The sequence below is a fragment of the Populus euphratica genome, unplaced genomic scaffold (assembly GCF_000495115.2).
Source record: "Populus euphratica unplaced genomic scaffold, PopEup_1.0 scaffold146.1, whole genome shotgun sequence".
Lineage (NCBI taxonomy): Eukaryota > Viridiplantae > Streptophyta > Magnoliopsida > Malpighiales > Salicaceae > Populus > Populus euphratica.
The window spans coordinates 179036-205671 of record NW_011500037.1 but is presented as its reverse complement, the minus strand read 5'-3'; the positions used below and the strand labels follow the sequence as shown (position 1 = coordinate 205671).

Here is a 26636-nt window from a genome sequence, read left to right as displayed (position 1 = left end):
GAGGGCGCATGATAGCAAGTGTGTTGACGTGACTGGTAGAGTGCGCATTAGGTGTGAGGTGGGAATATAGAGACGACAAAGTAAGCGGCCGAAAGATAACTGTTGTGTGGGACCCGGTGATGTAAGAAAATTATTTTGTTTTTTTGGAAATAATTTTTAGCATTTATGACGCAATAAAAAGAAACTAAAAAACAAAAGGAATAATTAAAAAAAGGAAGAAATTAGTAAAATGTGAGAGAAAGAACAAGACAAAAGCTTATGTGCGTGCGGCCGGCGCCAAGTCACGTGAGGACAAACGGGGTCCGTCTAGAACGCTTTTTCGCGGTCCCCTGTACCAGTTGCGGCCATTGTGGATTTGCGCTTTGTTTGGTACTGTTGTGGGTTTTTTTAGATTAATGTGAGTGTCCGGGCTAACTTGTACGCACTACGACTAATCTCACAAGCCCTGAAGTTAACGACCATGTAAGCCTTCAGTGACCATTATATGAGCAACCAAGGATTCGAACCTGAGACCACAGAGGAACAAACCCCTTAATCCCAAGTCCTTACCACTTAACCACCACCTAGATAGTTACTGTTGTGGAGTTTTGCTTTGCTGTGTTGTAGTTGTGTATACTTGTGTTAAGTTTTTTTTTTTAATGCAACAAGAAATATCTAGAAAGAAAATATTTAATATTATTATTAAACTATATTAATTTAAAATCTTGTAATTTGATTTATTAATTAATTTAAGTTTAAAATTAAATTGTGTATTGTGAATCAGTCAATTTAGTTCAAAAATAATTTAATTAATTAATTTTAAAAATATAATATTAAAAATAAAAAAATATTAAAATACCAGATAAAAAAAATTCAATATCCTATCATGACCCAAACAATTTGATAAATTCAGAAGTAATCTTATTGACCAAAAAAGAAAACTAATGACAGTAATTAGAAATAAAATTAAAAAATTAATATGAAAAACTTTTTTAATATAACACTTTTTTTAGTTCAAACTTCAAATTAAATTATATAAAAAGTATTCTAATGTAATTCAATAAATTTTATTAGTTTAAAAATAACTCGAATAATTGTTTAAAAAAATAAAAGATGGAATTAAAAAAAATGAAATTAAAGTAAAAGAAAAATAAAAAATAAAAAGGGAGCTGAATTTAAATAAAAAAATTATTTATATAAAAGATAAAACTCCGTGAATTTTTTAGAGTTTTTTAATATAGCATGATAATTGTTGTTTTTTTTTAATATAGCATGATAAAACTCCGTGAAATTGTTATTTATATAAAAGATAAAACTCCGTAAATAAAAGATAAAATGACCTGGACATTTGTCTAATGCAATGCCACTGCACTTTCAACGTCATGTAAAACAATGACTGCTCTATTGTATTGATATTATGAAAAATACTTACAGCTAGGTATATTAATTTAAATAAAAATTAAAAATTAATTTTTTTATAATATTTTCTAACCACAGCGCCAACCACTCTCTAAAAATTAATAATGGAAAGAGGAGGTAGAGAGAGAGAGAGAGAAATCACAAGTCTTCTCCCTTCATTTATCTTTCTCGTGGTTGCTAGACTTATCTAGAGACTAGCTCCGAAAATAAATCTAGATTGTTGAGCTATCCATCAATGCTATGCAATTATATGGTGTATACATGCACGATCGTACCGTGACAAAATAGACTTGTTATCTTATCTACTCCAGGACTTTATCCGGTGCTTGTGAATATGCAATCAATATAAAAAAAATTGAAAAATGGGTTATAAAAAAGCAAAAAAAACAATTATCATACAATCTTATAGCTTAGGTATTTTTGTAATTGTTCTCTGTACTTTCAAAAATTATAGTTTATATTCTTGATGGGTGTAAAATTAATAGACTATATTATAAAATGATATAGGATGTAAATTAGAAATTTTAAAAGAAAGTGGATAAATATAAAAATAACTAAAATATAGAATAATCAGGAAATCTTTCCTATAAAAGTTAATATTTTTTCATAATTTTTTCAAATACGTGGGAATTTAAATGTGAAGGAAAAGGTTAGTGTAAATGGATGGATGGTACGACTTTTATCATACCAAGAGGTCCCCGCTTGATGCAAGATTGGATTCATTAAAAACATTATCAATTTTAATTTATTGATTTCTAAAAAAAATAAATAATCGACTGTCAGAATAAAAAAGGGGCTTCAAGAGAAGATTAGATCATCCCAAATTATTATTATTATTCCCATTACGGGACACTTCTTTTAAAACAGTACTCCTGTTGATTTCACAGAGACACCGCTCATCAAAACTGGCTTGATTTTTATTTTTTATCGAGAGAGACAGGTGGAAAGCAGGTGAATTTCTTGTGCTCTTATCCATAACCCAATCCTGAAATTTCTCACGTGCAAGCTTGGTTTTCAGATCCGGCGCATAAATTGATTAGGAACAGAGTTCCCCGATTATGGAGGTGACATCTGGGTGTCTGTTATTGGGTTAAATAATAAAATAATTATAAATACTCTTGTTCTTGTAGTAATATTATTTTAATATATTTTTAAATAAAAAATATTTTAAAAAATAATTTTTAGTAACTACCTCAATTTCAAATATTACATTAGCTTCGTATCAATTATTTTAACCAAAACAAAATTATTTTCTTTTATTTTTTAAATTATAAAAGTTAATTCAATGGATTAATTTAAATTTTATAAATTTTAAATAATTAAAAATTTATATAATTATTAATTTTAAAATTTATAAAATTAATTAAAATATATATAAATTATTCTGAATATTTATTTTAATAAAAAATAAAAACAAAAAAGATATTTGTATCTATATATAGTCCCATCCTAGTAAAGGTGTTGGTATCTATACATAGTCCTATTCTAATGCGTAGCTATATGTTTCATATGATTGAAAATTTGTTAGTTTTTATATTTTTTTTAAATAAATATATTTATTTTATTTTAAAAAATATTATAATATTACAAATAAACTTTAAAAATAAAAAATATTATTTATAATATTATAAATAAACTTTAAAAATAAAAAATATTATTTTAATATATTTATAAATAAAAAAACATTTTAAGAAGTAATAGTTACAAGAATACAAATGAAAAATAGCCTCTTCTCTGGAGATGATATGGGATTTGGGACCCACAAATGGATATGTTCTTCTATTATTTTCTTACTGCATGGGAGTTACTGCCACCGTCCATCAGGACTTGATTGGCTGCAAAGCAAGGTTAATTCATGGGACCCATGAGTCCATGACCAATCAAGAAAAGAAAGGCCTGGAAAGCGTGCACACTTGTGCTGCCGTGTCCTTCCCCTGCTTTTAACAAAGTACACCATGAGTACTTCGAGAAAGTTACAACTTTATGCAACTTGCACCGAGTTTTTCTCTTATTTATTGGGACGGTGGACCATTTTTTTTTTTAAATTCTTTGTTTTTAAAGGGGATGGAAATTGAAATAATTTATTTGTCTGGATAAAAATGTCATATTTTTTAAACTTGTTTGGGATGCAGTTCAACTCAACAAATCAATTTTAAAATTTAAAATTTAATTCAAATTAGATTTTTAATTGAATTAAATTAGACATTAACTTTACAAAACTTGGCTGATTTTATTGGGTTTTTAATAATTATATTGATGTAATCAAACCCTATTTAAATTTAATTGCATCAAAAATAAAAATAATTGATTTAATTACTCTAGTCTTTTTTTTTTTGCAAAATTAAGTCTCAGAGAGTCAGCTGTGAAAAATGCATGTAATGAAAACAAAAGGACGAAATGCTTCTGGAATTACTTGGCGTGGAACAAATTGAACCAAGAAGATGTAGCACGACAAGGAGGACATATGCCCTGGAATCTTTTTTGCTATGATGTTTTTCTAAGAAAATTATTGAATTTTCAATGCTATATGAGATTTGATGGTGCACCAAGTACTTTTTTTTTTGTTGTGAGATATTTAAGTTAATTTATATATATTTTAATTAATTTTTTTAATTTTTAAAATTAATAACTGTATAAGTTTTCAGGGTTGTCAATATACTTTTTTGGTTTTTTAAGACACCAAGTATTAATTTCTTAGATTTTTTGATATTTTAGTTTATATTTTTATATTTTTTCAAAAAATTATAGTTTTTGTTCCTCTTTATGGAAATGATGTATTTCGCACAAGTAATTATAAGAACCTCAACAGTGTATGAGATCTGCATACTTTCCATGACACGTCAGGAATAAATTTTTAAATTTTTCATACTGTGGCGATTATGAAATTTTTACAGTAAATAAAGTTGTGAATCCCACATTGTAATATATTAGAAATTCACTATGTTAAATGCTGTATATTTAATTTTAGCTGGATCGAGCGTGGTAATATAACTTTTGAGTGTAGTGGATACAGAGGCCAAGGCTAGTGGTTGAGGTAATAAAAGAGAATAAATGTATTTGAAATATTGATGCACAATACATTTTCAATTCCTTTAAAGTGTCAAAAATTATTTTTTTAATTAATATAAATATTTGAATTAACAGAAACACGCTTAATTAATTTTACAGATTCTAAAATTAACCATTAATTAAAGGTTATTATATTAACAACTACAATACTCAAACTTAAAATCATAAGAAAAATAAACTTTTTGTTCCTAAACTTTTATTATCAAGGCGCTATCATATGGTTAAAAATTAATTTAAAAATTTTAAAAATTAATTTTATCTAAAATAAAGGGTTAAATTTTAGATTTTATTTGGAATTTTACTCAGCAGTTAAAAATGCAATTCTTTACAACTACATAGTGTTACTAAGATACTGTTCCTCGTTGTTGCATGATAAAAAAAAAACTACACATATATATATATATATATATACAGAAAAAGAAAGGACATAAACATATCTAAGTGAAAAATACAAGAATGAAGTTGTAAAATAAATATATTAATGAAATAGTTTTATAATAGATTTTTACATTCTTAAACTAAAATATATACAGAGACATGTCTGTTATATTTTTTCTCACCGTCTCCATCCCCCACAACTCCCTAAACTATATATATCAATTTATTTTTTGGGTCATTATAGTTCAATATATTATCTTCTCTTATATTGACATAAGTTTATAATTACAGAGAAGAAAACAAAGGTGATGAATCTGGAAAGCAAGTGAAATGAAATATAAGTACACTCCACTAAATTTTCATATTTTGTCATCTTTACGCATCCAATGAATCATATAAAAGTGGGTTAACCTTTCCCATGCCTTCATCCTCAGTCTCTCCAGGGATCGTTTGGCTTCCCTTACACGTCTATCTAGGAATGTGATATATAATATTTTTTAAAATTTATTTTTTAATTATAAATATATTAAAATTATTTTTTTAGTTTTTTTTTAACATCAATAACTCATAATCATTTAAAAACATAAAAAAGCTATATTAAAATTATTTTTTTAGTTTTTTTTCATCAATAACGCATAATCATTTAAAAAAATAAAAAACATTAATTTAATATTTTTTTAAATAAATATACTTTTAAAACTCTATTTAAATTAAGATGGAAACACAACACCAAACAAATTCAAACTTGTGCTTCAAATTGACATTCATGTATTTGTTAAATTCAATTCATAAAACTCAACGATCCAGTTGACATAACCGAATCTAGCTGGTTCAGCGTCTAGGATTTTTTTTTTAAAAAAAATAAAACGATACAGTTTTAATAAAAACAAGAACAATCGCAATTCCTTTCCCTGAATCTGTTAATCTGAGCGGCCAAACGGGCCGTTGCCTGCACCACCAAACGGAGCCTTTGACGGCCACGCGTGGACGCTGGAGGATATGATTTTCACACATTTTTCATGGATTGTTATTATTGGAAGCTAAAAGGACAAACGGGGAAAATACACTGTGTTTTTCACCCTTTTCTTTTTCGTTGTATCCACTTCTAAATAATAAACACTGGAAGGACAGAAATTGCAGAAGGAAACAAGGCATCTGGCAGGTTACCAGTGTAGAAGTCACCATCCATGAAGCTCACTATCGGTGGGGCAGCTCCGGGGGACTTGACTATTATTACATAGCCCACAGTGCACAGTGAGTTTTGGAAGCATTAGGGCTTGGGTCAACAACTAAGAACAGTTCCTGTGCTGTAGTGGTTTTGCTCACCTCTTTCTCCTCTCAGAATGTACAAAATATCACCCTCGCGCACTCTAGCCTGTTCCTAGCTATCCCTTTTCATCACTGTCCCTCCTCTCTTTTTATGTCTTTTGTATGGACCAAAGCTCAACACCTCACCAGCCTTTCCATTCTGCTTTAATCTCTCTTGTCTTGTTGTGTGTTTTTGGCTCTCTCTCCACAGGTCACCAACCTTCCCCTATCGGCATCTTCATCGCCCCCTCGTCCCACTACTTTAACAGTGTCAAGATAACCCAAGATGGCATCTTTATGGAAGTTTTTAGGGGGTGAATCTTGAGCTAAAGAAACCCAAACTGGGATTGTTTGAGGCTGGACCTCACATGGCGTTTCTGAACATCTCTGCTAAAATACCTGTTTTTAGCCCAGACATATGCACGTATGAAAGCCCAGTTTTAGAGGGGAAAGCTGGGATAGATGGCAATGGAAAATCGTGATGGCCGCTAAAAGAAAACTTGTCTTGAGGCGCGTCGATAGTCAATTACAAATTAAAAAACTACTGAATCTATCTATGATGCTATGCGTGAAGAAACCTTTTTAACGAACATATACTGTTGTGGTGTTGATCATTCAATTCAATTTGTCGATCATTTGTCTTGTGTCTCTTTTCTCTGTCAATCCATTCAATTTTTCTTATGAAACAGTACTCTCTAATCACCTGTGAATCACCCTTATGCGAGCAAAGAAGTATTGATCTGGGTGTGTCTCGAGAAGTTGCTCATGCTTCTGTATGTCATTTGCCTATCCTATAAGTGATATTTTGAAGAAATATCTCACCTTTGTGTTACACGTAAAGGGTTGATCCATGTATTTCAACGAACGTGCATCAAAATTAGGTCTTGGAAGGTGTACCTGCTTGAAGATTAATTGTGTTTGTTTGGTAATCCGTTATTTACTATGCTCGATAGCATTAAAGTGGGCTTGTTTTTTAAAAATATTAAATTATTTTTTTAATAATTCTAATCTACTAATATTCAAAATAAATAAAAAGATTTAAAAAAAAAACATCATACGCCAAAACAATAAACATGCACTCAAAATTTGTGATGGTGATTATTTTTACATCAATCAAGCTTTAAAAATTCGTCCTCTCCTATTTCACTTTACATTGAGGAAGAGTCTTTTATATATATATATATAATGCTGACTTAGTGTGTATTTAATAATATAGTTTATATTACTTTTCAAAATATTTTTTAATTAAAAATACATTAAAATAATGTTTTTTAATTTCTATTTTTGATATTAACACACTAAAATTATAAAAAAACCACTTAAAAATATAGATTTGATTAAAAAAATCAATTTAAAATGTAAAAGCTATTACAATGCCGCTATGAGATTATTTGGTAACCAAAAGTTGGTCGTTTAGCCTATATGAAAGTTTGATATATAAGAATTCAAAAGATGATACGAAAGTTCTATTTTAAAGCTTTTGTAGCTATTTCAGTTTCTATTTTCTATATTATTTACAACCAGTTGATAAATAACCCAATTAAATTGCTAGGCCACCAGCGTACTGGTCCACCTGTCAGGCTGCTTATACTACAATACATGCATCTTTTGCAACTTATAAAGCATTAATATAAAATAATGAACCAGTGAGTGTATGATTTAAAAAAGTGGAGGCATCGGGTTTGAGCTCCACGTGCTACAACTTTTCCCCTTTTTTTCTAATTGAATCAATAATGGATATGCACTCGACTGGATTTGATTGGTCTTGGACATATCCAATCTCTGGTATTAACCATAATCAATAGATGGTCCAGCGCACAAATTTAATTTAAATTAACTTAGGTATATAAAGAGTAGTTATAAAAAAAAAATTATTTTTTTATTTTTTATAATTATTGTAACTCCCACTTTAATTTTTTATTTTTTTATTCAAGAAAAATCAAAAGTAGATATGATATATATTTATAATTTGATCATTCAATTATGGTAAAATAATGTTTTAGTCTCTGATTTTGAAAAATTATCATTTTAATCCTTGAACTTAGAAAATTGTATCTGATTTTTTTTTTATGCATTAGAAATTATCATTTTAATCCTTGAACTTAGAAGACTGTACCTGATTTTTTTTTTATGCATTGGAGTTTTTTATTTATGTTGTTTTAAGTTGTTTTTTGATATATTATATGTATTTACTATAAATACTTCTAAAGATTCTCAATATGACTTACAAGTCTCTTATTTGATATTCCTTTTACTTCTTTATTTTTTGAGTGAGTGAAATAATCTTTAATGTGCATGTAATATAAGTAGATATATATATATGTTGATTATATGAAGAGTATAACTGGTTAATTTTTAAAATATTTTATATTTATTGTTTTATTTTACAAGTATTGTCTATTTTTAAATTTGCATTTGTGTCCTACTAAACTAAATTTTGCTATATATGCATTGCCTTGATAATTAAGTGAATATATATTATATCTTGGTACATGATTTATTAGTAACTTTGTGCTAATATATAAGTAGTTAGTCTACGTACACGTAATATTCTATATATCTAGCTAGTGAGAAAGACATTAATATGCAACAACTAGTCCTCACACAATGATCATCTTTAAGTGTTATTTCGTCATTTTTGGGTGTCATCTGATCTCTGACACGTATCACACTGCTTTATAATAATATGTTTAATATGCACATGTATATCAAGATAAATCAACCTACAAGCTATTAATATTTAAAATGTATATTAAATATTATTCCCCCGTAAAATCGGGTGAACTCATCTCTCTCTTTTTATACTATTTAAGATTTTTAGTTTTTGTTAACGGGTGGATTTTGTTGAATGTTCATGCTTTTTCAATTTTGATTGACATGCCTTACTTGTTTCACGAGACTTTTATTTTAGTTTTTATTCAATGTTTTAGACGCTCTACTATTAGCCTATTTTAATTAAGTTCGGATCTTGATAATGCAATGAATATTATAAATTATTATTTTTGTTTTGATTACTAATGAGAAGTTTTGAACTATTATTTGATTTCATTAATTTTGAATAATATGGCATGTTTGAAGATTATAAAATGCTATGTATTTTTAAATAATTTATTTTTTTGATATGTGTACTCAAAGGCTCAGCGTAGATAGGGTGTTTCATCGGCACCACTCCCACATTGTCGATCATGAACTTGGAATTAAGATCGTGACAATAACCACAATTAAATCTTTAATATTACGATACAAATGCTTTTTAAAAGTGTTTTTAATTAAAAATATATTAAAATATTTTTTTTATTTTTTTTTATTTTTTGTATCAATAATATATTAAAATATTTTATTTTATTTTTTGTATCAACATATAAAATTATAAAAATATAAAAAAATCAATTCAATAAATTTTTAGACAAAGAAAATATTTTTAAAAATAGATTAAAAAGTAAAGACAAACATTCATTACACTGTATATACCCATAAAAGCCACTTGCAAGGCCCACTTGTAGAATTTACACTGGGCCATCTTACCTCTTTTTTACCCCCCTAAATTTTCCCAAAGAGGCATTTCTTGTTCTCTTCTCTTCACATTTTTTACCATAAAAGCTACCCTTAAAGCCAAGAAAGAACTAGAGATCAATTTATCATTGTTGTTTCTTTTATATTAGATGCATCTCGGATTTGTATCCAGGCTCTCGCTAAAAGAACATCCACAGTGATACTCCTTGACTGGGTTATTAACAGCGATTTTGAGGCTCTTATGGCGGGTCATTCGTACGAAATATGCATTTAAACTCGAACAATGATGCCATGGCCACCACTCAAGTTTCTTCATGCACTGCAACCAAATTTGTGGGGCATGTTTTACTATTGCTACTCTCTTATCTTAACGTATAAAACAAATCGATCCTATTCCACATAAATGCAAATAATGAACACATTCGTAGTTGTAAATTGCCTATTTTCTCAATGACAAAAAAAAAAAAAAAGGAATGAGAAAAGGATGCGAAGTTGGACTAGACGAAACTTATCTCAGTTAACCTGATCGAATATCGAATTTTTAGTGATTTAGCTAATTCGATTAAATATAATTAAAAGTTAAAACCATGTTAATCAATATTAATAATATTTTTTTAAAATAAAATAAAATAAAATAGTTCTTATTAAAATATTGATCTATTTACATGTTGACCCAATAAGCCGTGACGCTACCGAAAAACCCAATGACACAAACTCTTTGTAAACATGTGGGAAGAATGGTAATGGATATTCTCGGTGGGCTTTTATAGCGAGGAATGAAAATAACCACCATGCCAAAGTTTGTTTAATATACCAAGTCCATAGAGTACACAGTACAAGAAGAAATCATTCAGGTTCCGGAATAATGGGCTGCCTAGCCCGAAAATATACCAGCCGAGACCGAAACAATCCCGAAAACAAACACAGGTGATTGTTAACTAATAAAATATATTTTATGTATAATTTATATTTGATTTCATAATCTGTATTTTTTAATCCATCTTTGATTATTTTTAGTTAGATTTAATTTTTATATAAAAAAATAATCAAAATTAGTTTTGTTTTAAAAAAAATCAAAACTAGATCAAATTAATTGGTTTCAATTCAGTTATTTAAAAAGAAAATCAATTTAAACAAATTTGACTCAGTTTTTTCTTGTTTTTTCTGGTTTAGATTTGTTTTTCTTTTTATTTTAGATTTATAAAATTGAAATCAAACAAGTAATTTTTTTAAAAATTCTAGTCAATTTTTTTCACTTTTTCACGGTCTCGATATAATTGAATTTTTAGTTTTTTCTCATCTTCACTGAAAAACCGAAGCACAAGACAATACTCGGCGTGTCTATTATGTTTTTGCAATTATCCGTTCAGATAATAAAATAAAGTTTTAACTTGGCTACTCGACGTAATCTCTAAATTATCTACATTTTTGCTAAATCGTTGCCAAAACTATAGTCTCTCACCCCCACTAATATATCTTCATCGTCACTATATATATAACTATATTTATATATATGATTCAGCAAACTGATTTAAAGAAAATTAAAACTAAAAATTTAATGGAGATCAAATCTTTGTTAAATCAAATTAGATATAATTATATTATTGATAGCCTGTGTTACACTATATTTCATGTCAATATCTTTTCTTTTGCAATCATGCATTCATCCTGCCAAATCATAAAAAAAAAAACACACTAAAAAGAAGTTTTAACTTGGCTACTCGATTTAATCTCTAAATTATCTACATTCCCACCAAACCGTTGCCAAAATTATAGTCTAATGCTCCCACAAATTTTTCTTCGTCGTTGCCTTGTTTATATGGCCACTAAACTCGATCCAGTTCAACATATTAGTTTGAAAAATATGAGCCCTTAGGTCCAGCCAATGCCAAGTTTCTAATTGAATTAAACTAGACATTGATATAATGAAATCCAATTAATTAAACCGGTTTTTTATTGATCCGGTAGATTTGATCAAGAATACATGTTTAATGATGAATGTTAAATAACATAATATATTTTATTTATCATTTATATATGGTTTCATAAACTTGTATTTCTTATCCATTTATAAATATGACCCGAATAGTGTTCTCTTTTTTCCCCCATAAACCATGACAAAAATGTCTGAACTTGGCTACTCAATTTAATCTCTAAATTACCTACATTTCCCTCAGATCATTGCCAAAATTATAGTCCCTCGCTCCCGTGAGTATATCTCCTTCGTCACTGTGTTTATATAAAGCTATTAAATTTAATCCAATTCAACTAATCAAATTTAAAAAATTAAAATTTAAGTGAGATCAAATCTCTAATTAAATCAAATTAAATATTTTGCGTTCCATTGTAGCTCATGTCAGTTTTTGTTTTTTGCGAGAATCCTGCCAAATCACAAAGAAACATTAAAAGAAGCTCTAACTCAAAATCTCAATTTAATCTCTAAATTATCCACATTTCCACCAAATCGTTGCCAGAATAAGCCCGTTTGAAAACACGGCCAACCCGTATTTATTTTGTTTTTGGTTAAAAATTATCACTGTTTTTTAATATTTTGAATTGTTTTAATACATTAATATTAAAAATATTTTTTAAAAAATTAAAAAATATTATTATAATATATTTTAACAAAATATTTTTTAAAAAATTAAAAAAATATTTATTATAATATATTTTAACAAAAAAAATATTTTTAAAAATAACCAGAAATGTACTACCAAACAGATATAATCTCACACCCCCACAAATTCATAGCTGCTGTTACTAGATTTATACAGTCATTTCAGCATGTTAGCTTGAAAAACTTGAAAACTGAAGTAGTTTAGTTCGATGTGATGTGAAGTTTCTAATTAAATAAAATTAGTTATTAATTTGATAAAACTCAATTAATTAAATCCGTATTACTATACCTTTTTGAAAGTGTAGTTAGGATTACTTAGTATATTTAAACCCATTTAAATTAATACTAAAAAAGCAAAACAAAGCCCTTTTAATAAATACATCTTTTTGAAAGTGTAGTTAGGATTATTTAGGCATATTTAAACCCGTTTAAATTAATACTAAAAAAGCAAAACAAAGCCCTTTTAATAAATATATTTTGGAAAGTGTAATTAGGATTATCTAGGTATATTTAAACCCACTTAAATCAATACTAAAAAACACAAAACAAAACCCTTTTAATAAATATAAGTGAAACAAATTATTTTAAAATATTGTTTGGTAATATGATTGCAAGTGAAGTTCATTCATAACCATATATATTAGTCTTCAATAAAGTAAAAGAAATTGATTTTATTTGGTAAGATCCACTAATTTTTATTGCCCAGCTGCAGGATTGCTGTTTCTCGTGGGTAGTTTTAAGGAACAGTGAAGTATGATTCCACTGTCGCATTGTTCAATTTTTTTTGAAAAATCAGCGAAAAAAGTTTAGTTTTTTTCCTCCTAAAAAATTAGTGTAGTTACGTGAACAATATTTTTTTTAATTTTTTTAAAAATTAGTTTAAAGTGAATTAAATTTATTCATATTATAATTTCAATTTTATTTCTGATAATATTTTATCTAATTTTATTACATGCTCAAAAAATAATAAAAATTATAATTATTGTCGGATGACTTTTATATTTAATGAAATTGTAATTTTTTTTAAAATTATGTTTTACTCGAAAAACTAGTATTTAATTATTGGATAGATTTCGTATATAATAACATTGCATATAATTTAATAGAATAATAAAAAATATTTGATATCAATATTATTTATTTCATGATGTAATAATAGTAGTTAAATCTACAATATTTAAATTAAAAAAATACTAATATTGATATATATACATATATATATTTTTAATTATTTTATAATCTCAATTTAAAAAATATTTTTTTAACCAAACATATTAAACTATTTTTTATTTAATTATAATTTTAACTCAATATATATTTTTTAAAATTAATTTTATCTAAAAATATTTTTTTATCAAATAACTTTTTTAAACTACGGTCACAGTAATACCAACCCTAGATCAAGTCTAAAAACAAGAGCTCTTAGAAAAAATTCAAACTTTTCAAGCGCAAAACCAAAAAAAATCCCCTTCCCGCCGGAAAATCAAAACACCACAGCCACGTAATCGATCCTCGCAAACCAAAACCCACCAATCAAATCACACTTCCGCTTCCTATATAACCAAAACCCCAAGGCTACACAAATCCATCTCTCTAAAAAGCCAGCAATTCTTGATATTCTCTTTGTTTCCTGAGTGAAAATGAGTTCAAACGAAGGAAGAGCATCTACAAAGGGAGGTAGGGGAAGAGCCAAGGCCTCCAAAGCGGTGTCAAGGTCCCAGAAGGCAGGTTTACAGTTTCCAGTGGGAAGGGTGGCAAGGTTCTTGAAAACTGGAAAGTACGCTGAACGTCTTGGTGCTGGGTCTCCTGTCTACCTCTCTGCTGTCCTCGAATACCTCGCTGCCGAGGTTCAATTTCTTCAATTTCTTTAACTGGGTGTCAAATTTTGTTGTTATTTCTGGGTTTTGATCATTGGCCTTTTCTTTTCAGGTTCTCGAGCTAGCTGGGAACGCAGCAAGAGATAACAAGAAGAACCGGATCGTGCCAAGGCACATCCAGCTTGCAGTGAGGAACGACGAGGAGTTAGGGAAGCTGTTGGGGTCGGTTACAATTGCAAACGGAGGAGTTTTGCCTAACATTCACCAGACTCTGCTTCCTAAGAAGGTTGGCAAGGGGAAGGGTGATATTGGATCTGTTTCCCAGGACTTCTAGGGTTTTGATTTGGGATGGGCCATGTAAACCATACTTGTTAGACTTGGTCTAAAGAATTTCTTCAAAGTAGTTCTTGGCTATTAGATTATCAGGTTAACTTGTGAGGTTGGGTTGAATTTAATGTTCATATATGTTTAGATTTTTTACTAGATCGGGTAGAAAAATGCTGAATCTTTCTAATTCAATGAAAATTGAAAATCTTGGTGCTTATTATTGTGCCCTTTCTGCTTCCAATTTGGTATCTGTTCTCCTTAAATCATTCAATCTTTCCTGATTTTGATTGATGGAAGGCCTTAATCATCATCTTAGCTAAATTTCTTATTCTTCCAAGGAAGAAAATAGAGAGAGGATTTAGTAAGGTTACAAGTTAAAGGGCAGGAAAATTATTCTTCCAAGGAAGAAAATAGAGAGAGAGGATTTAGTAAGGTTAAAAGTTGACGGAAAGGGATGAAATTGACAGATCGGGATTGGAAAATTGCATTACCTCCTACAAAATTATCATGGAGGTGGGAAAACTTTTATTTAGAATGAACCTAAATAAGATATTAATTAAATTTGTTCCAATCATATTTGAGGTTTTTTTTATATTTAAAAATCAAGAATTCTTCAATGAAAATAAGATATTAATTTCAGAAAAATATTATGAGAATTTTATAATGAAATAAAAGTAAAAACAAAATCAATTCAACCAAGGAACGAAGGATGGACCATAGGAATTATGATTTTCCTCTGGCCCTTTTAATTTGAGAATAAATAATGACGAACATGAGGATTTAAATATATTATATTTCTTATTTGTTTTCACTAGATAGAAGTGAATTTTGACTCAGTTTAGATGATAAAATATATTTGAAATAAATCAATTAAAGAAGTTCATAAAAATATTTTAATTAATTTAATTACTTAGCTTTTAACTAGCCTATTTTTTATAAACTTTGATTTACTGAATTTCCTATTTATAATAAGTTTTTTCGGTTTGTTTTGATTTAGTTTGTGTTGCTTTGTTTTTTTATTTTTTATTTAAGATAAAAGAATTGATTTTTATATCAAATTTTCTAAGTAAAATCATTCAACAAACTCAATAAACTGTTCAATTTATTTAACATTAATTTAATTTCCAAGAATTTTCAAGATAATACAGTTAATTTACTATCCCTCCCACCAAACAATGCTGAAGACGTCTTCCATTCCTCAAGATCCAATCACATCTCTAGGGTCCAAAGAGCCCGTGGGCTCCCCTTTCAAGCATCTCGAAAATCAATTCAAAACCGCGAAAAAACAAAACAAAAATTTCCATTTCGCGCCGCGAAAATAAAAAACCTAAGCCACGTCATCGATCCCAGCAAACCCAAACCCACCAATCAGAATACACCCCTTCTCCCTATATAACCAAACCCCCACTATCCACCCTAAAATCAATCACCTCCCTCATTTTCCTTCATTTAACTCCCTCTAAAGCCAAAATCAGGGTTAGGGTTTTATAGATCTTTGTGTAAAATGAGTTCAAAAGAAGGAGGCGCTTCTACCAAGGGAGGGAGAGGGAAGCCAAAGGCATCCAAGTCGGTGTCAAGATCGCATAAAGCAGGGTTGCAATTCCCAGTCGGGAGAATTGCAAGGTTCCTGAAGGCTGGTAAATACGCTGAACGTGTCGGTGCCGGAGCTCCCGTCTACCTTTCTGCTGTCCTTGAGTATCTCGCTGCTGAGGTCCGATTTCTTTACCCTTTGGTGGAGCACTGTTTTCTGGGCTTTAGTCACTTCTGTTTGGTTTTTTCTTCTTGGCTATCAGATTATGTATTACAAAAGCAAATATTTTTAGATCTTTAAAGCGAAACCCTCTTGCAAAAGTTTGGTTGATCTATTTTTGCTTGAAAATAATGGTTTTTTGTGGGTTTTATTTGATGTTAATGACATGCAATTGTTTTGTGTTTTAATTGGTAATTAATCACTTGATTTGCTGATTTTTTCGGGTTTTTTTTCTTAATGTTAACAAATTTTCGAGTTGTTGGCTGAAAATAGTGTCAGCTGTTGTTCATTGTTTATCAGATGATTTTGATTTTTTTTGTTTAAAGTAAATTTACTGACATGAGTGATTGATTTTCTTCAGGTGCTTGAGCTAGCAGGGAACGCAGCAAGAGATAACAAGAAGAATCGTATAGTGCCAAGGCACATCCAGCTCGCTGTGAGAAACGATGAGGAGCTAAGCAAGCTACTGGGGTCAGTTACAATTGCAAATGGAGGTGTCTTGCCTAACATTCACCAGACACTTCTTCCTAAGAAGATTGGCAAAGGGAAAGGCGACATTGGATCTGCTTCTCAAGAGTTCTAGTTCTAGGTTTAGAGTTGTCTTTTTGAAAAATCGAGGGTTTCTACAGTGTGTAATATAGTCTTTTTGATTTCTGTGTTTCTCGAAACTGGCTACATGGAGTTTCACTGTATGTTTTTGATAAAAGCTGAGGCTTTTTGGAATCTTTATCTGATGGAAGTTTTTATCAATCACTGTACCCTCGTTTTGTTCTGTTTTTTTTCTTAAACGCCTTGGTTCTCTGTTGATTGATTCGTTAAAGGTTGCTGGTATGAAGTTGCCCGTGACGCTGTTTGTTCTGGTAATGGATACAGATTGGTGCTCTTTTTCTTGTTGAAGAAATATGGAAGGGTTAGCTGTTGCTATAATAAGTGGGAAGTAATGAATCTGCTGGGATTTTGTTCGATGATGTGTTGCCTTAATGGTCGGTAAGTTGTTCGGAATTGATGGTGGCAGGTGCTTGTCAATGAGAAGAAATGTTCCTTTTTGACTCAGGTTTGCTAAGGCTACTCTTTGCCCTCGTCAAGTGGTTGATTGTGTTTTTGATCAACTGATGAACTCAAGCACCTCCCATCAGCACTGGGATATGGAGATGCTCTGAATCAGGGATGTTGGAATTGGTTACTGTTAGTTCAATGAAAATGTCGTCCAATTTGCCAGGGAGTTTTACCCTTTCGTCGGGCCCAACATTGCATCAAGCAGTATCACATTGAGGGGAATGGAGATGGACTGAGACTTGTTCTGAAGCATAGTTTGTTTCTTACTGTCTCAGATTTTCTTTGAATAATCAAATCAATGGATTGCATATTGCTGCCATACAATAATCAATTCTTAGCAATCCAAAGTCTGCACCTCAATGAACCATGCCTGCGAGAGCTGTTCAGTGCGAGCCTTGTTTGCACAGAATCTGGGATTCGAAGACCTTGCTAAGTCGAAAATCGTCCATGATTTTCAAGTATTATGCCACATTTCAGTATATCCTGCTGAATTCCTTGGCAGAATGATCACCCCAAATTAAAATGATAACAGGCTAGGCCGTTCCTTTTGATGCTAGGCTAGGGTTTAATTCGTCCACTCTGCTAGTTAGTGAGAACTAGAAGATTATACTTTACAATGATACCAGATACACTACATTGCCTGCCATTATAATCAAGCAAGATCAAAGCTAATCATGCAATGCCCTTCTCGTGGTAAGAGAATTGCATCCTAGAAGGCGGAAGAAACATTTTGGTAAAATGCAAATGCATGGTCAATAGAGTCGAGGCATCTTACCTAATTTTCCTTCTCATCTATGGCTTTCTCAGTTGCATCAATACAGAAGCCAGCTGATTACAAGTCTTGATCTAGCTTCAAGATGACGATGCAAGAAAAGAGATAAAGTGCTTAGTGTAGCCCATCCCTCCTCAAAGTTTGCTTCACAGCCCAGCCATTTCTGTAATACGCAGATATTCACTTTACCTGTCGAGCCTACGCTTTTGCTCATTGAACAGCTGGATTTGTTGTTCAAGGGGTTAGGCTTCACTCAAAAAAGCAGATTCTCAAATCGGATGGTCTGTACTGAACACCATCATAGTTCTGCGTCGCCATGAAGGAGCCAGAGCAAGACTCGCAGAGGCCATGACAATGGGAGCTTCTGTAGGATCTTGCATCGGCATGATAGACGATAGTATAAATGTTGCGGCTGGGATACAGCCATTGTTGGTTCCTGGAAATTCAATCGCTTCAACAATTCTTTACACAAACTTTGTCATCTCCTGGAACTTGCATAGTGCTGGATTTCATAGATAAGACTTTGACTCCATGTTGTGGTTTATATTCATCGGGTATGGATGAAATTATTATACTAAAAAAATAGTTGAATTTTATTAATTATATAACTTTTATTTTTCTAATGAGTACTTATTAAAATATGATCAAACTTAGCGGATTAACTCATTAATCTATATATTCAAAGCCTAACTTAAACTATGTTTTATTTCAAATTAAATTTTATTTCAAGTTAGTTTGAAGATTGACCTGATTAAATCCATTCTATCCCACGAAATCTAATTTATTCAACTAAATTTAATTGTCACTCAATTATTTTAATTTAATTTTTAATCAAAACAAATCTTTTTATTTATAAAAGGTAATTAACCCAACAAATCTTTGATGCAAGCTTTGGATCAAATCAAACCCTGAACTAATAATTCTATATTTTATAATCATGTGATATTACGGGATCCCAATAAATTTAAGCCAGTTAAAAACTGCCACATCTGCAACTTAAAGATTTCAGTGTAATCCTATCATTGATTACTTCTTTAACTATTCAGGGTTAGCTTTTTCCTTTTCTTTTGCTCAAAACTCTGCGTTTTCACCATCTGCTCTGCTCTCTGAAATTTAGAAGAAGTCAACGTTCAAGAAACTTGAAAAATCCCCCAAGAAAATCTCTCCTCTCTCTCAACAATGGCGGTGAATTGGCTGCTAATATGTCACGGATTAGTCACTTTAACAGTCGTAATCTCCTTCCTCTGTGGTCAATGGCCAATCTTCCAAGGCACCCCAATTGAACGCCTTCATCACTTCATCACTTTCGGCGCTTACGATTACTTCCTGTACACCCCACCGCTCGCAAGCACTCTCTCTCTGTTTGATCTTGATTCGTTGTGTTGTTGATTTTTGGGTTTCGATTTTGCTGCAGGAGGTTTGTTGGGTTTGTGTTTGGTGATAAAGCGAGGAGTTTGGTGCTCTCTATTGAACGCTGTTGCTGTGATCGGCCTAATCCTGTTTTGCAGGCAATTCTGTCAAAACCCACATTTTTTTTCGTATTTCTTCTCTATATTGTGTTTTTTTGGTCGAGGAGTTTGGTGCTCTCTATTGAACGCTGTTGCTGTGATCGGCCTAATCCTGTTTTGCAGGCAATTCTGTCAAAACCCACATTTTTTTTCGTATTTCTTCTCTATATTGTTTTTTTTTTTGTAATTTAGTGGTTTTTTTTTTTTTTTTTTGTGTCTTGAATAAATTTCTTCATCAAAGTTTTCCATGCTTTGAAGTGAATAAATTCCTTGTTTTAGCACAGTAGTTTAATAGGTGTTTTGAGTGTGTTGAATTAATAACAAAAACGGCAATTAAGCATTAAAGAACGATCAGGTTGTGTGTGGATTCAAGAGTGCTAGATATGAATGATAAATGTTTGTGGATGAGAATTGAGATGAAACAAAAGCAGGTGAAAAACTGGGGAATATGGAAATGAGAGAAGACAAAACAATGCCAAATTTGACGTTTCTATTAGAAAAACTAGGAAGATTTTTATTCACGCAATAGTTTTTAAGTGTCTTAAACTAATGGTTTGGAGAAAGAGAAGTAATGCGGAACGATATAAAATGAATCTTTTCATGAATGGTTTACAGTTTATACATTGTTAATGTTTTTGAAAGATTAGTATTTTCTGTTTATTTTTCGTTTTTTATGCTATTGAAGAAAAATGTACCTTATCGTGCTAATTGATGTATATTAAGATTAATTGTTCTGAAAGAGTTTAGATTACACTTAGATTTTTATGTTTTTTATTTTTCTTTTTTTCTTTTTTTATTTCAGGTTATATACTTGGCAATAATTGGAGCAACTTATTATTATATTGTTAAGTCATCCTTTCGCTATATTCCTGGATATTACTTAGGTGAAGTTCACAAGTATGTGCCGAGTCATGGTTGTTACTCTTATGCTGCAGAACAATCCCTTTAGCATGATTGCATTCTAAACTTGATTAAATATTCTATGCTCTTGCAGATACACAAGCTTGCTGGCAGTTGGTATTGGAATTGTACTCTTTTTATTGACTAGCTTTTCTGATCCTGGAACTGTCAAGGCTGGGAATGTTTCAGAATATCTCTTGGCATATCCCTATGACAATATCATATATACAGAGAAAGAATGTTCTACTTGTAAAATCCCAAAGTGAGTTCTTTGATTTTTTTTTGGAATTCCTGTAAGTTTTTTCTTTTTATTTATTAAGAATCATAAGAACAGCAATTATGCTCTTGATGCAGACCAGCTAGGTCCAAGCACTGCAGCATATGTAATCGGTGTGTTGCCCGGTTTGACCATCATTGTGGTTGGATGGTTTGTACTTTATGAGTTTATTATTTGCCTCTGTTGTTGTTTTTTGACTCTTTATAACTGCTCATTCTCTGTATAGACCATATGACTAAAGTTGTTCGTTATTGCAGAATAATTGTATAGGGGAGAGAAATACCCGATACTTCTTGGCTTTTCTTTTATGGTGAGTTCCATAGGATTACTGGCATGCAATATTCATAATCCAACTGTAGGTGGTGATGCTTTCTTGGAAGATAAAGACCACAAACTGATTTTTACAGCTGTTATCTAATAGATGTCCATAAGAAAAAAGTTTTGATCTTTGAATTTGGCTTAGACTTTCACCTTGCAGTCTCCATCAGTGAAAAGAAGGGGGATACTCTGCAAGGTCTATTATTTGGAAAATACAAATATTCTATGCATCACTGAATTTTATGAAACTGAAATTTAGGGGTTGTTTGGTAACACCACCAAAAGTTTGTAATACAGTAACAGAAATGAGAAACTATCAATATACCATCTTTAGTTGTGTTCCTGAAACTGAAAAAAATTAAGAAAAATAAAACCTTTTGTTGGTGACCTGAAGCTTTAGCTGATAGGTGGAGAATCTATAATATCTGTTTGTTAACTTGTGGTATCTGTTTGCGAGGATTGAACTTGTTCTTAATTTTTTTTGACAACTCAAATCATCAAACTTAATTTTAGAGGTTTCCTGCAACTGGTTAGTGGTCACTGGTTTCCTTGTTTCTTTGCTAGAATCTGTAACAGACAAAGGTGCACTTCCAGGTTCTTTTGCCAGCACACCTGTAGAAATGTATGTTGCTTTAATTTTTGTGATTTTTAATTAATGAATTTCATGAAATGATGTTGAAACTTCAAACTCTTGCTTAGATTTTTTGTGGTGAAAACCTAATTTGATTACTGCTTGAGCACTGTTCTCTCTTATAATTTAGTTGCCTTGTTATCTGGCATTCATTACATGGGGCTATCTGATCTGCTTCTTGGTTTTATATTTATTCGTTGTTATTATTGTTCTTGCTTCTGTTGAATACTTTGCTGTGGTTTTGCAGGCATTGCCTTCTATGTATATATGGAGCAATTGCACTTGCATTGATTATTGCTGGACGATTGAAAGAATTAAGAGTTGTATATATTCTAACAGGTACAGTCACTTGCAGTTACTGACAATCAGAAAAAAAATATCAAGATGCAGTTAGGTCTAATTTATGGTTCATTTCTTACGTGTGTAATTGTGGCATTTCTTTTTGTTTTTAACAGTTTATTATGGCGTTGGAAATTCATTCCGTAGTTTAGCTCCACATGTTGCACAGGTTGTGTCATGAATTCCTTATTTCAATTGCTGCTATACTCTTGTTGCTTTCATTGATGGTTTTCTGGTGTTCACAGTGGCTGTTGAGCTCATACAACACTCAATTACTTCTGATGGTGTTTCTTGTCATAGTTTCTCTATTGTTGGCTGGATTTTTTGGGTACCATGCCAACCTATGTCTCACAAACACTACAACAAATGAGGTCTATTTCATTTACATGTACTCTTTGATATAGTTTTGTTGTTTTCATTTCATATATGATTAGGCTGGATGTCGATGCTCTTTTAAATGTGGTTTTTTCCATTTCTCTTGGATATAGGATGAGGCAGAATTTGGCCAGTAATTAACATCATAGGAGAAGCCTTTTTTGTAACTTTTTGACTCCATTGCAGCTGCTTTACCTGATGGGCAAAATACGGAAAAGTTCACCTTGTCAAGCCATGAAAACGAATACAGATATAAATTTCTCGGCTTGGTACATGGAATACCACATAATTCAGAAAATTTCTATGGAAGTTGCACTTTCTCCTCTTCAAGCTTCCTAATGTTTTGTCCAACCATGAGTTTTCCATAAGGGTAGCAATTAACATAGAAACTTCTGAAATCAGAAGATTTATTGATTTTTTTGCCGGGTGTTATGGTTTGTTATTGTGCTTCCATATTTAAAAGAGGGATAGGGAGCATTGGGAGAAAGGGCTGGGGGGTTTAGAAGTGCTAGAATTAAGTAAGGATTTTGAAAATTGCAAGAACCTTGGATATTACTTTAATAGATTTTGGGGGGAGTTTTTTAAACTAATTTTCCAAGTAATTTCCCCTATAATCTCTAGATTTTAATATGCTTCTGTTCAACTCTAAATATGATGACTCCAACCAGTTGATTATGTTGTTTAAATTCCCTTGTGGTATTTATAGACAACCATAGCCACCTTCTATCTCTCCATGCGCGCACAATTTTTTTGGATTAACTGGTGGTCTCAGTATTGGAATCTCATCTACTAGGTTAATACTGTAATCCTGAAACTTGTGGTCATTGCTTTTTGCTGTAATTACAGACCTTCAAGTGGGAAGACTACATAAGCTGGCAAAGGAAGCTAAATGAAGCAAGGGTTAGCGCTGCAGCACTTAAAGCAAGCATCAGTGGGATGAGCAGTGAAGCAAAGCGTCCAGAGAGCAAATGTAAATCCTTTTTCCGGAGATCGCCCCTCGAAGATTCTCAGGTGGTAGCCAAGGAAAACAAGTATGACAAGGGGTTCTTTCACAACATGTTTGAGGTCCTTTTCCCGCTATCAACGAGACCATCATTTTCACAAACGAAATCAAAGCCTTCCTGAGACATCTCCAATCAGGCGTTAACTCAGCTGTATTGTTTCTGCCACTCGCACATGGTTGGCCATGGCCTCAAAGGGGATCAAGCGCTGTGGGAATGTCTGGATCACTGCATCACACTGTTCATTGCTATTGACCAAAGGATTTGTAGGAGTGCCCCTTTGCGCAGTTGCATCTGGTGACTTGTAATGGACAGATTGGTGTAACTATTGATCTACATCTCATTTAGTAAGAACAGCATTAGAAAATTTTACTTGAAAATGAAGAGGGCATAGTTTCTTGCATCCAGCATGCCAAGTCGTGAAAAACATGCAACACGTATATAACACTAGAGAGCCTAGAGCATGCAACACATACACTCAATGCCTGTGAGAAAACTCACTTGATTTGTTCCTTGCCTTTTGCATTACTGTAGCAGTGATCATATAAATCTTTTCAAAATCTCCGTGCATTGCATTTATAACTGAACGAAAATAGATATGGAGGGATCGTTGCTTTTATGAAGATAAATGTGGAAATGAGTAAAAAATAATGGACTTATTCGAGCACGAAGGTGAAGGCCATACCATAACTTATAAAGGGTTAATTATATTTTAGTCAATCCAGTTTAGTAAAACTAACTAATCAGTACTCATCTTAGTTTCAAAAACTATATATTTAATCCCTATGCTCTTAAATAAATTTATAACTTGATTCTTCTCGTCCATCTCACTTTCTTTTCCAATTTATTTTGACCTTTTGTTTTTAATTTTAAGAATAAAAAATAAAGCAGATAGAATAAAAAAATACGATGAGCATGGAAAACCATTTTTTGAATAAAATACTAGTAAATTAGGTGTTGATGAAGAGCTATTTAATAATTTCTCATGCTATACTATAAGGTCTAATTAATTTATTGTGATAAACTACAAAGACTAAGTTGTAATTAACTCGATTTATATTTATATATAATAAATCTACATATTTATAACTTTTTCTAACACAAATCAAAAATAATTTGTGGAGTTTTTTTTTTTTTTTTTTTTAAGATTACCTTGATTAAACTAAACTTGTCCGATAAATGTAAAATATTTTGTTTTTTTTTTCCTACCTGTATAATTTACTTAATGTAAATTGATCATGAAAAATATCACCTGAAGCTTTAATAAAAATAGATACAAAGGATTGAAAATTATAAATGCAAATTGGTATAAAAATCAGGAAGGTTCCGTTTAAGCTGGGGTGGATGGACCCTGGAGTGATCCAGGAACGCATGGAAACCAATATGTAATATTAACTGTTCAATCGAAATACCTAGGGGATGTAGCTCAAATGGTAGAGCGCTCGCTTTGCATGCGAGAGGTACAGGGTTCGATCCCCTGCATCTCCATTTCTGTATTTTTTTGGCTTAAATTGAGTATTCAGCTAAAATAATAGTGTTGTGGAAGACACTGCTATAATTGGAGAGTTGGAGAAATTCCAACTGCCAAGTGAATTGGGGAAGCTGAGGACTTCAGTTTGTTTCCCTGTGAGAACATGAACTCTGTACAGAGAAGTGAGGACATCCATGAAGGGATTTAGAGTTTAGATAAGTCAGAGCTCAAGAAATTCTATTCAGGAAGACACCGACACATTTGAAAGAAATTATGTGTGTGTATTCACTGTGAAAAATTGGAGGTATTTGATTCAGAACATACATAGGAACACACCCTTTCCTCTTTTTTGTTTTCTCTGCTATAATCCATTTCCATCACGTGATCTCATTCGACGAAATTTTAGACAACAATTACATATGATTCAAAAAGAGACCCACCTGTCTATGCGGCAATTATTTTGGTCTTCCAAATACCATTTGAAGTGAGACACTTTCTACAATTATTTTTATTTAGATTTTCTAAATCTTGAAAAATTCCACATTCAGTATAATAAAAAAGATATAATTTTTTTCATCTGGATTGAAAGAGCTTTGTTATTCAAAAATAATTAGCTTGCTAGCTGTTTTCATTTTTAGATTTAAATTAAGTACTATTTCAGATTTTTTTCCCACTCGTTTTATGAAGGAAAGATGCACTCTTTCAACTATACAGAGAATAATCATTAAGCCATCCACTGTTGCTCTGATCCATTCCCTTGCTTTCTCACTGCTGATAAACCTCAGTTGTTTATAATCTGCAGTAATATTTGCACCTCTGCTCACTGGTCTGAAGTCACTGCTCTGTTGATTAGCTGAAACCAAGAGATAAGCTTGCTTAAAGACTTTTCCTTTATTCTTCTTTTATCACTTGATTCCAGAGACCCCTTTATGTTAATTTGCTGTTTATCTTGATTGCTTTCTATCTTTCTTTCTTTGTTACTTTATGCTTTTCATGCTTTTGAAAAGCCTCTGCTTTGCTGCTTGTTTATTATTTGTGTTGTTTTTGCTTTATTAACTTTAGCTAATCAACCTATGAAGTTCTACAGCAGTATTATTTAGATCTCTGTCTGCTAATCAATCCATGCCTCTCCCTACTTAATATAATCCGCCAATGCTACTTTTTCCCAGTTCTGATCAGTTAACAAAAATTTCGCATTCAGTATAATAGAAAAGATATAATTTTTTTTTTATCTGATTACGAGATTGAAAGAGCTTTATTATTAAAAACTAATTAGCTTGCTAGCTTTTTTCATTTTTAGATTTAAATTAAGTACTATTTCAGTTTTTTTTATTCAATTTTTCTTGTTGCTTTCTTATTTTTTTAGATTAATATTTTCAATTTAATTAGTTGGGATATTTTTTTATTTAATTAAAAATATTTTTTTTATATTTAATTAATAATCTTTAAAAAATTATCAAAGATTTCATTTTTCTCCATAATCAAGGACTTGGCAGAGTTCAATTGGTTAGTTCTCCAAAGTGTGCCCCTAGTTTCTGTAGCAACGCAGCAAGCCAAGTTATTCCTCACTGTTTATGGATGTTGTGCACTTGCTGATTCGGCAGAGTTCAATCGGTTAGCTCTCCAAAGTGGGCCCCTAGATTCTGTAGTAAGTCAAGCTGTTCCGTTTCTTTATCACTTGATTCCAGAGACCCCTTGATGTTAATTTGCTTTTCATCTTGATTGCTTTCTTTCTTTCTTTGTTACTTTATGCTTTTGAAAAGCCTCTCCTTGTTGCTTGTTTATTATTTGTGTTGTTTTTGCTTTATTAA

General features: G+C 31.2%; 4 protein-coding genes and 1 non-coding gene across 6 annotated transcripts in view; all 5 read left to right on the top strand.

Moving 5' to 3' along the window:
- The first annotated feature begins 13851 nt into the window (after window positions 1-13851).
- On the top strand, window positions 13852-14663 carry LOC105142793 (histone H2AX-like). The gene is made up of 2 exons (XM_011050587.1): window positions 13852-14130; window positions 14213-14663. Exons 1-2 carry the CDS (start codon window positions 13924-13926, stop codon window positions 14432-14434), a joined length of 429 nt encoding a protein of 142 aa, XP_011048889.1. The 5' UTR covers window positions 13852-13923; the 3' UTR covers window positions 14435-14663.
- Window positions 14664-15843: 1180 nt separating this feature from the next.
- Window positions 15844-16945, top strand: LOC105142794 (histone H2AX). The gene is made up of 2 exons (XM_011050588.1): window positions 15844-16138; window positions 16539-16945. Exons 1-2 carry the CDS (start codon window positions 15932-15934, stop codon window positions 16758-16760), a joined length of 429 nt encoding a protein of 142 aa, XP_011048890.1. The 5' UTR covers window positions 15844-15931; the 3' UTR covers window positions 16761-16945.
- A 2093-nt stretch (window positions 16946-19038) lies between these two features.
- LOC105142791 (DHHC-type zinc finger family protein) lies at window positions 19039-23764 on the top strand. Of its 2 annotated transcripts, XM_011050586.1 has the most exons (11): window positions 19039-19333; window positions 19420-19462; window positions 19586-19636; window positions 20316-20410; window positions 20508-20675; window positions 20768-20840; window positions 20948-21000; window positions 21887-21978; window positions 22095-22147; window positions 22224-22349; window positions 23200-23764. In XM_011050586.1, exons 1-11 carry the CDS (start codon window positions 19185-19187, stop codon window positions 23476-23478), a joined length of 1182 nt encoding a protein of 393 aa, XP_011048888.1. In that variant the 5' UTR covers window positions 19039-19184; the 3' UTR covers window positions 23479-23764. The 2 variants fall into 2 exon arrangements, with proteins under 2 accessions (XP_011048888.1, XP_011048887.1); XM_011050585.1 differs by lacking the exon at window positions 19586-19636 and having other exon boundaries at window positions 19040-19333; window positions 19420-19513.
- A 1005-nt stretch (window positions 23765-24769) lies between these two features.
- Window positions 24770-24842, top strand: TRNAA-UGC (transfer RNA alanine (anticodon UGC)). The gene has a single exon. It is a non-coding gene; the product is annotated as a tRNA-Ala (tRNA).
- A 667-nt stretch (window positions 24843-25509) lies between these two features.
- The window catches only part of LOC105142790 (probable disease resistance protein At4g27220), a 10122-nt gene continuing 8995 nt past the window's right edge, over window positions 25510-26636 (top strand). Inside the window, exon 1 of the mRNA XM_011050584.1 lies at window positions 25510-25691. The gene's annotated coding sequence lies outside the window, so the exon portion shown is untranslated. The remainder of the gene's footprint in view (window positions 25692-26636) is intronic.

Excerpts from the sequence above, each read along its gene's own strand:
- LOC105142793 (XM_011050587.1), top strand. The coding sequence starts at position 13,924 with ATGAGTTCAAACGAAGGAAGAGCATCTACAAAGGGAGGTAGGGGAAGA. Across the intron at positions 14,131-14,212 it reads TCGAATACCTCGCTGCCGAG|GTTCTCGAGCTAGCTGGGAA; the intron begins GTTCAATTTCTT and ends TTTTCTTTTCAG.
- LOC105142794 (XM_011050588.1), top strand. The coding sequence starts at position 15,932 with ATGAGTTCAAAAGAAGGAGGCGCTTCTACCAAGGGAGGGAGAGGGAAG. Across the intron at positions 16,139-16,538 it reads TTGAGTATCTCGCTGCTGAG|GTGCTTGAGCTAGCAGGGAA; the intron begins GTCCGATTTCTT and ends GATTTTCTTCAG.
- LOC105142791 (XM_011050586.1), top strand. The coding sequence starts at position 19,185 with ATGGCGGTGAATTGGCTGCTAATATGTCACGGATTAGTCACTTTAACA. Across the intron at positions 19,463-19,585 it reads GTGATAAAGCGAGGAGTTTG|GTGCTCTCTATTGAACGCTG; the intron begins GTGCTCTCTATT and ends TCGAGGAGTTTG. Across the intron at positions 20,676-20,767 it reads TCTACTTGTAAAATCCCAAA|ACCAGCTAGGTCCAAGCACT; the intron begins GTGAGTTCTTTG and ends CTCTTGATGCAG.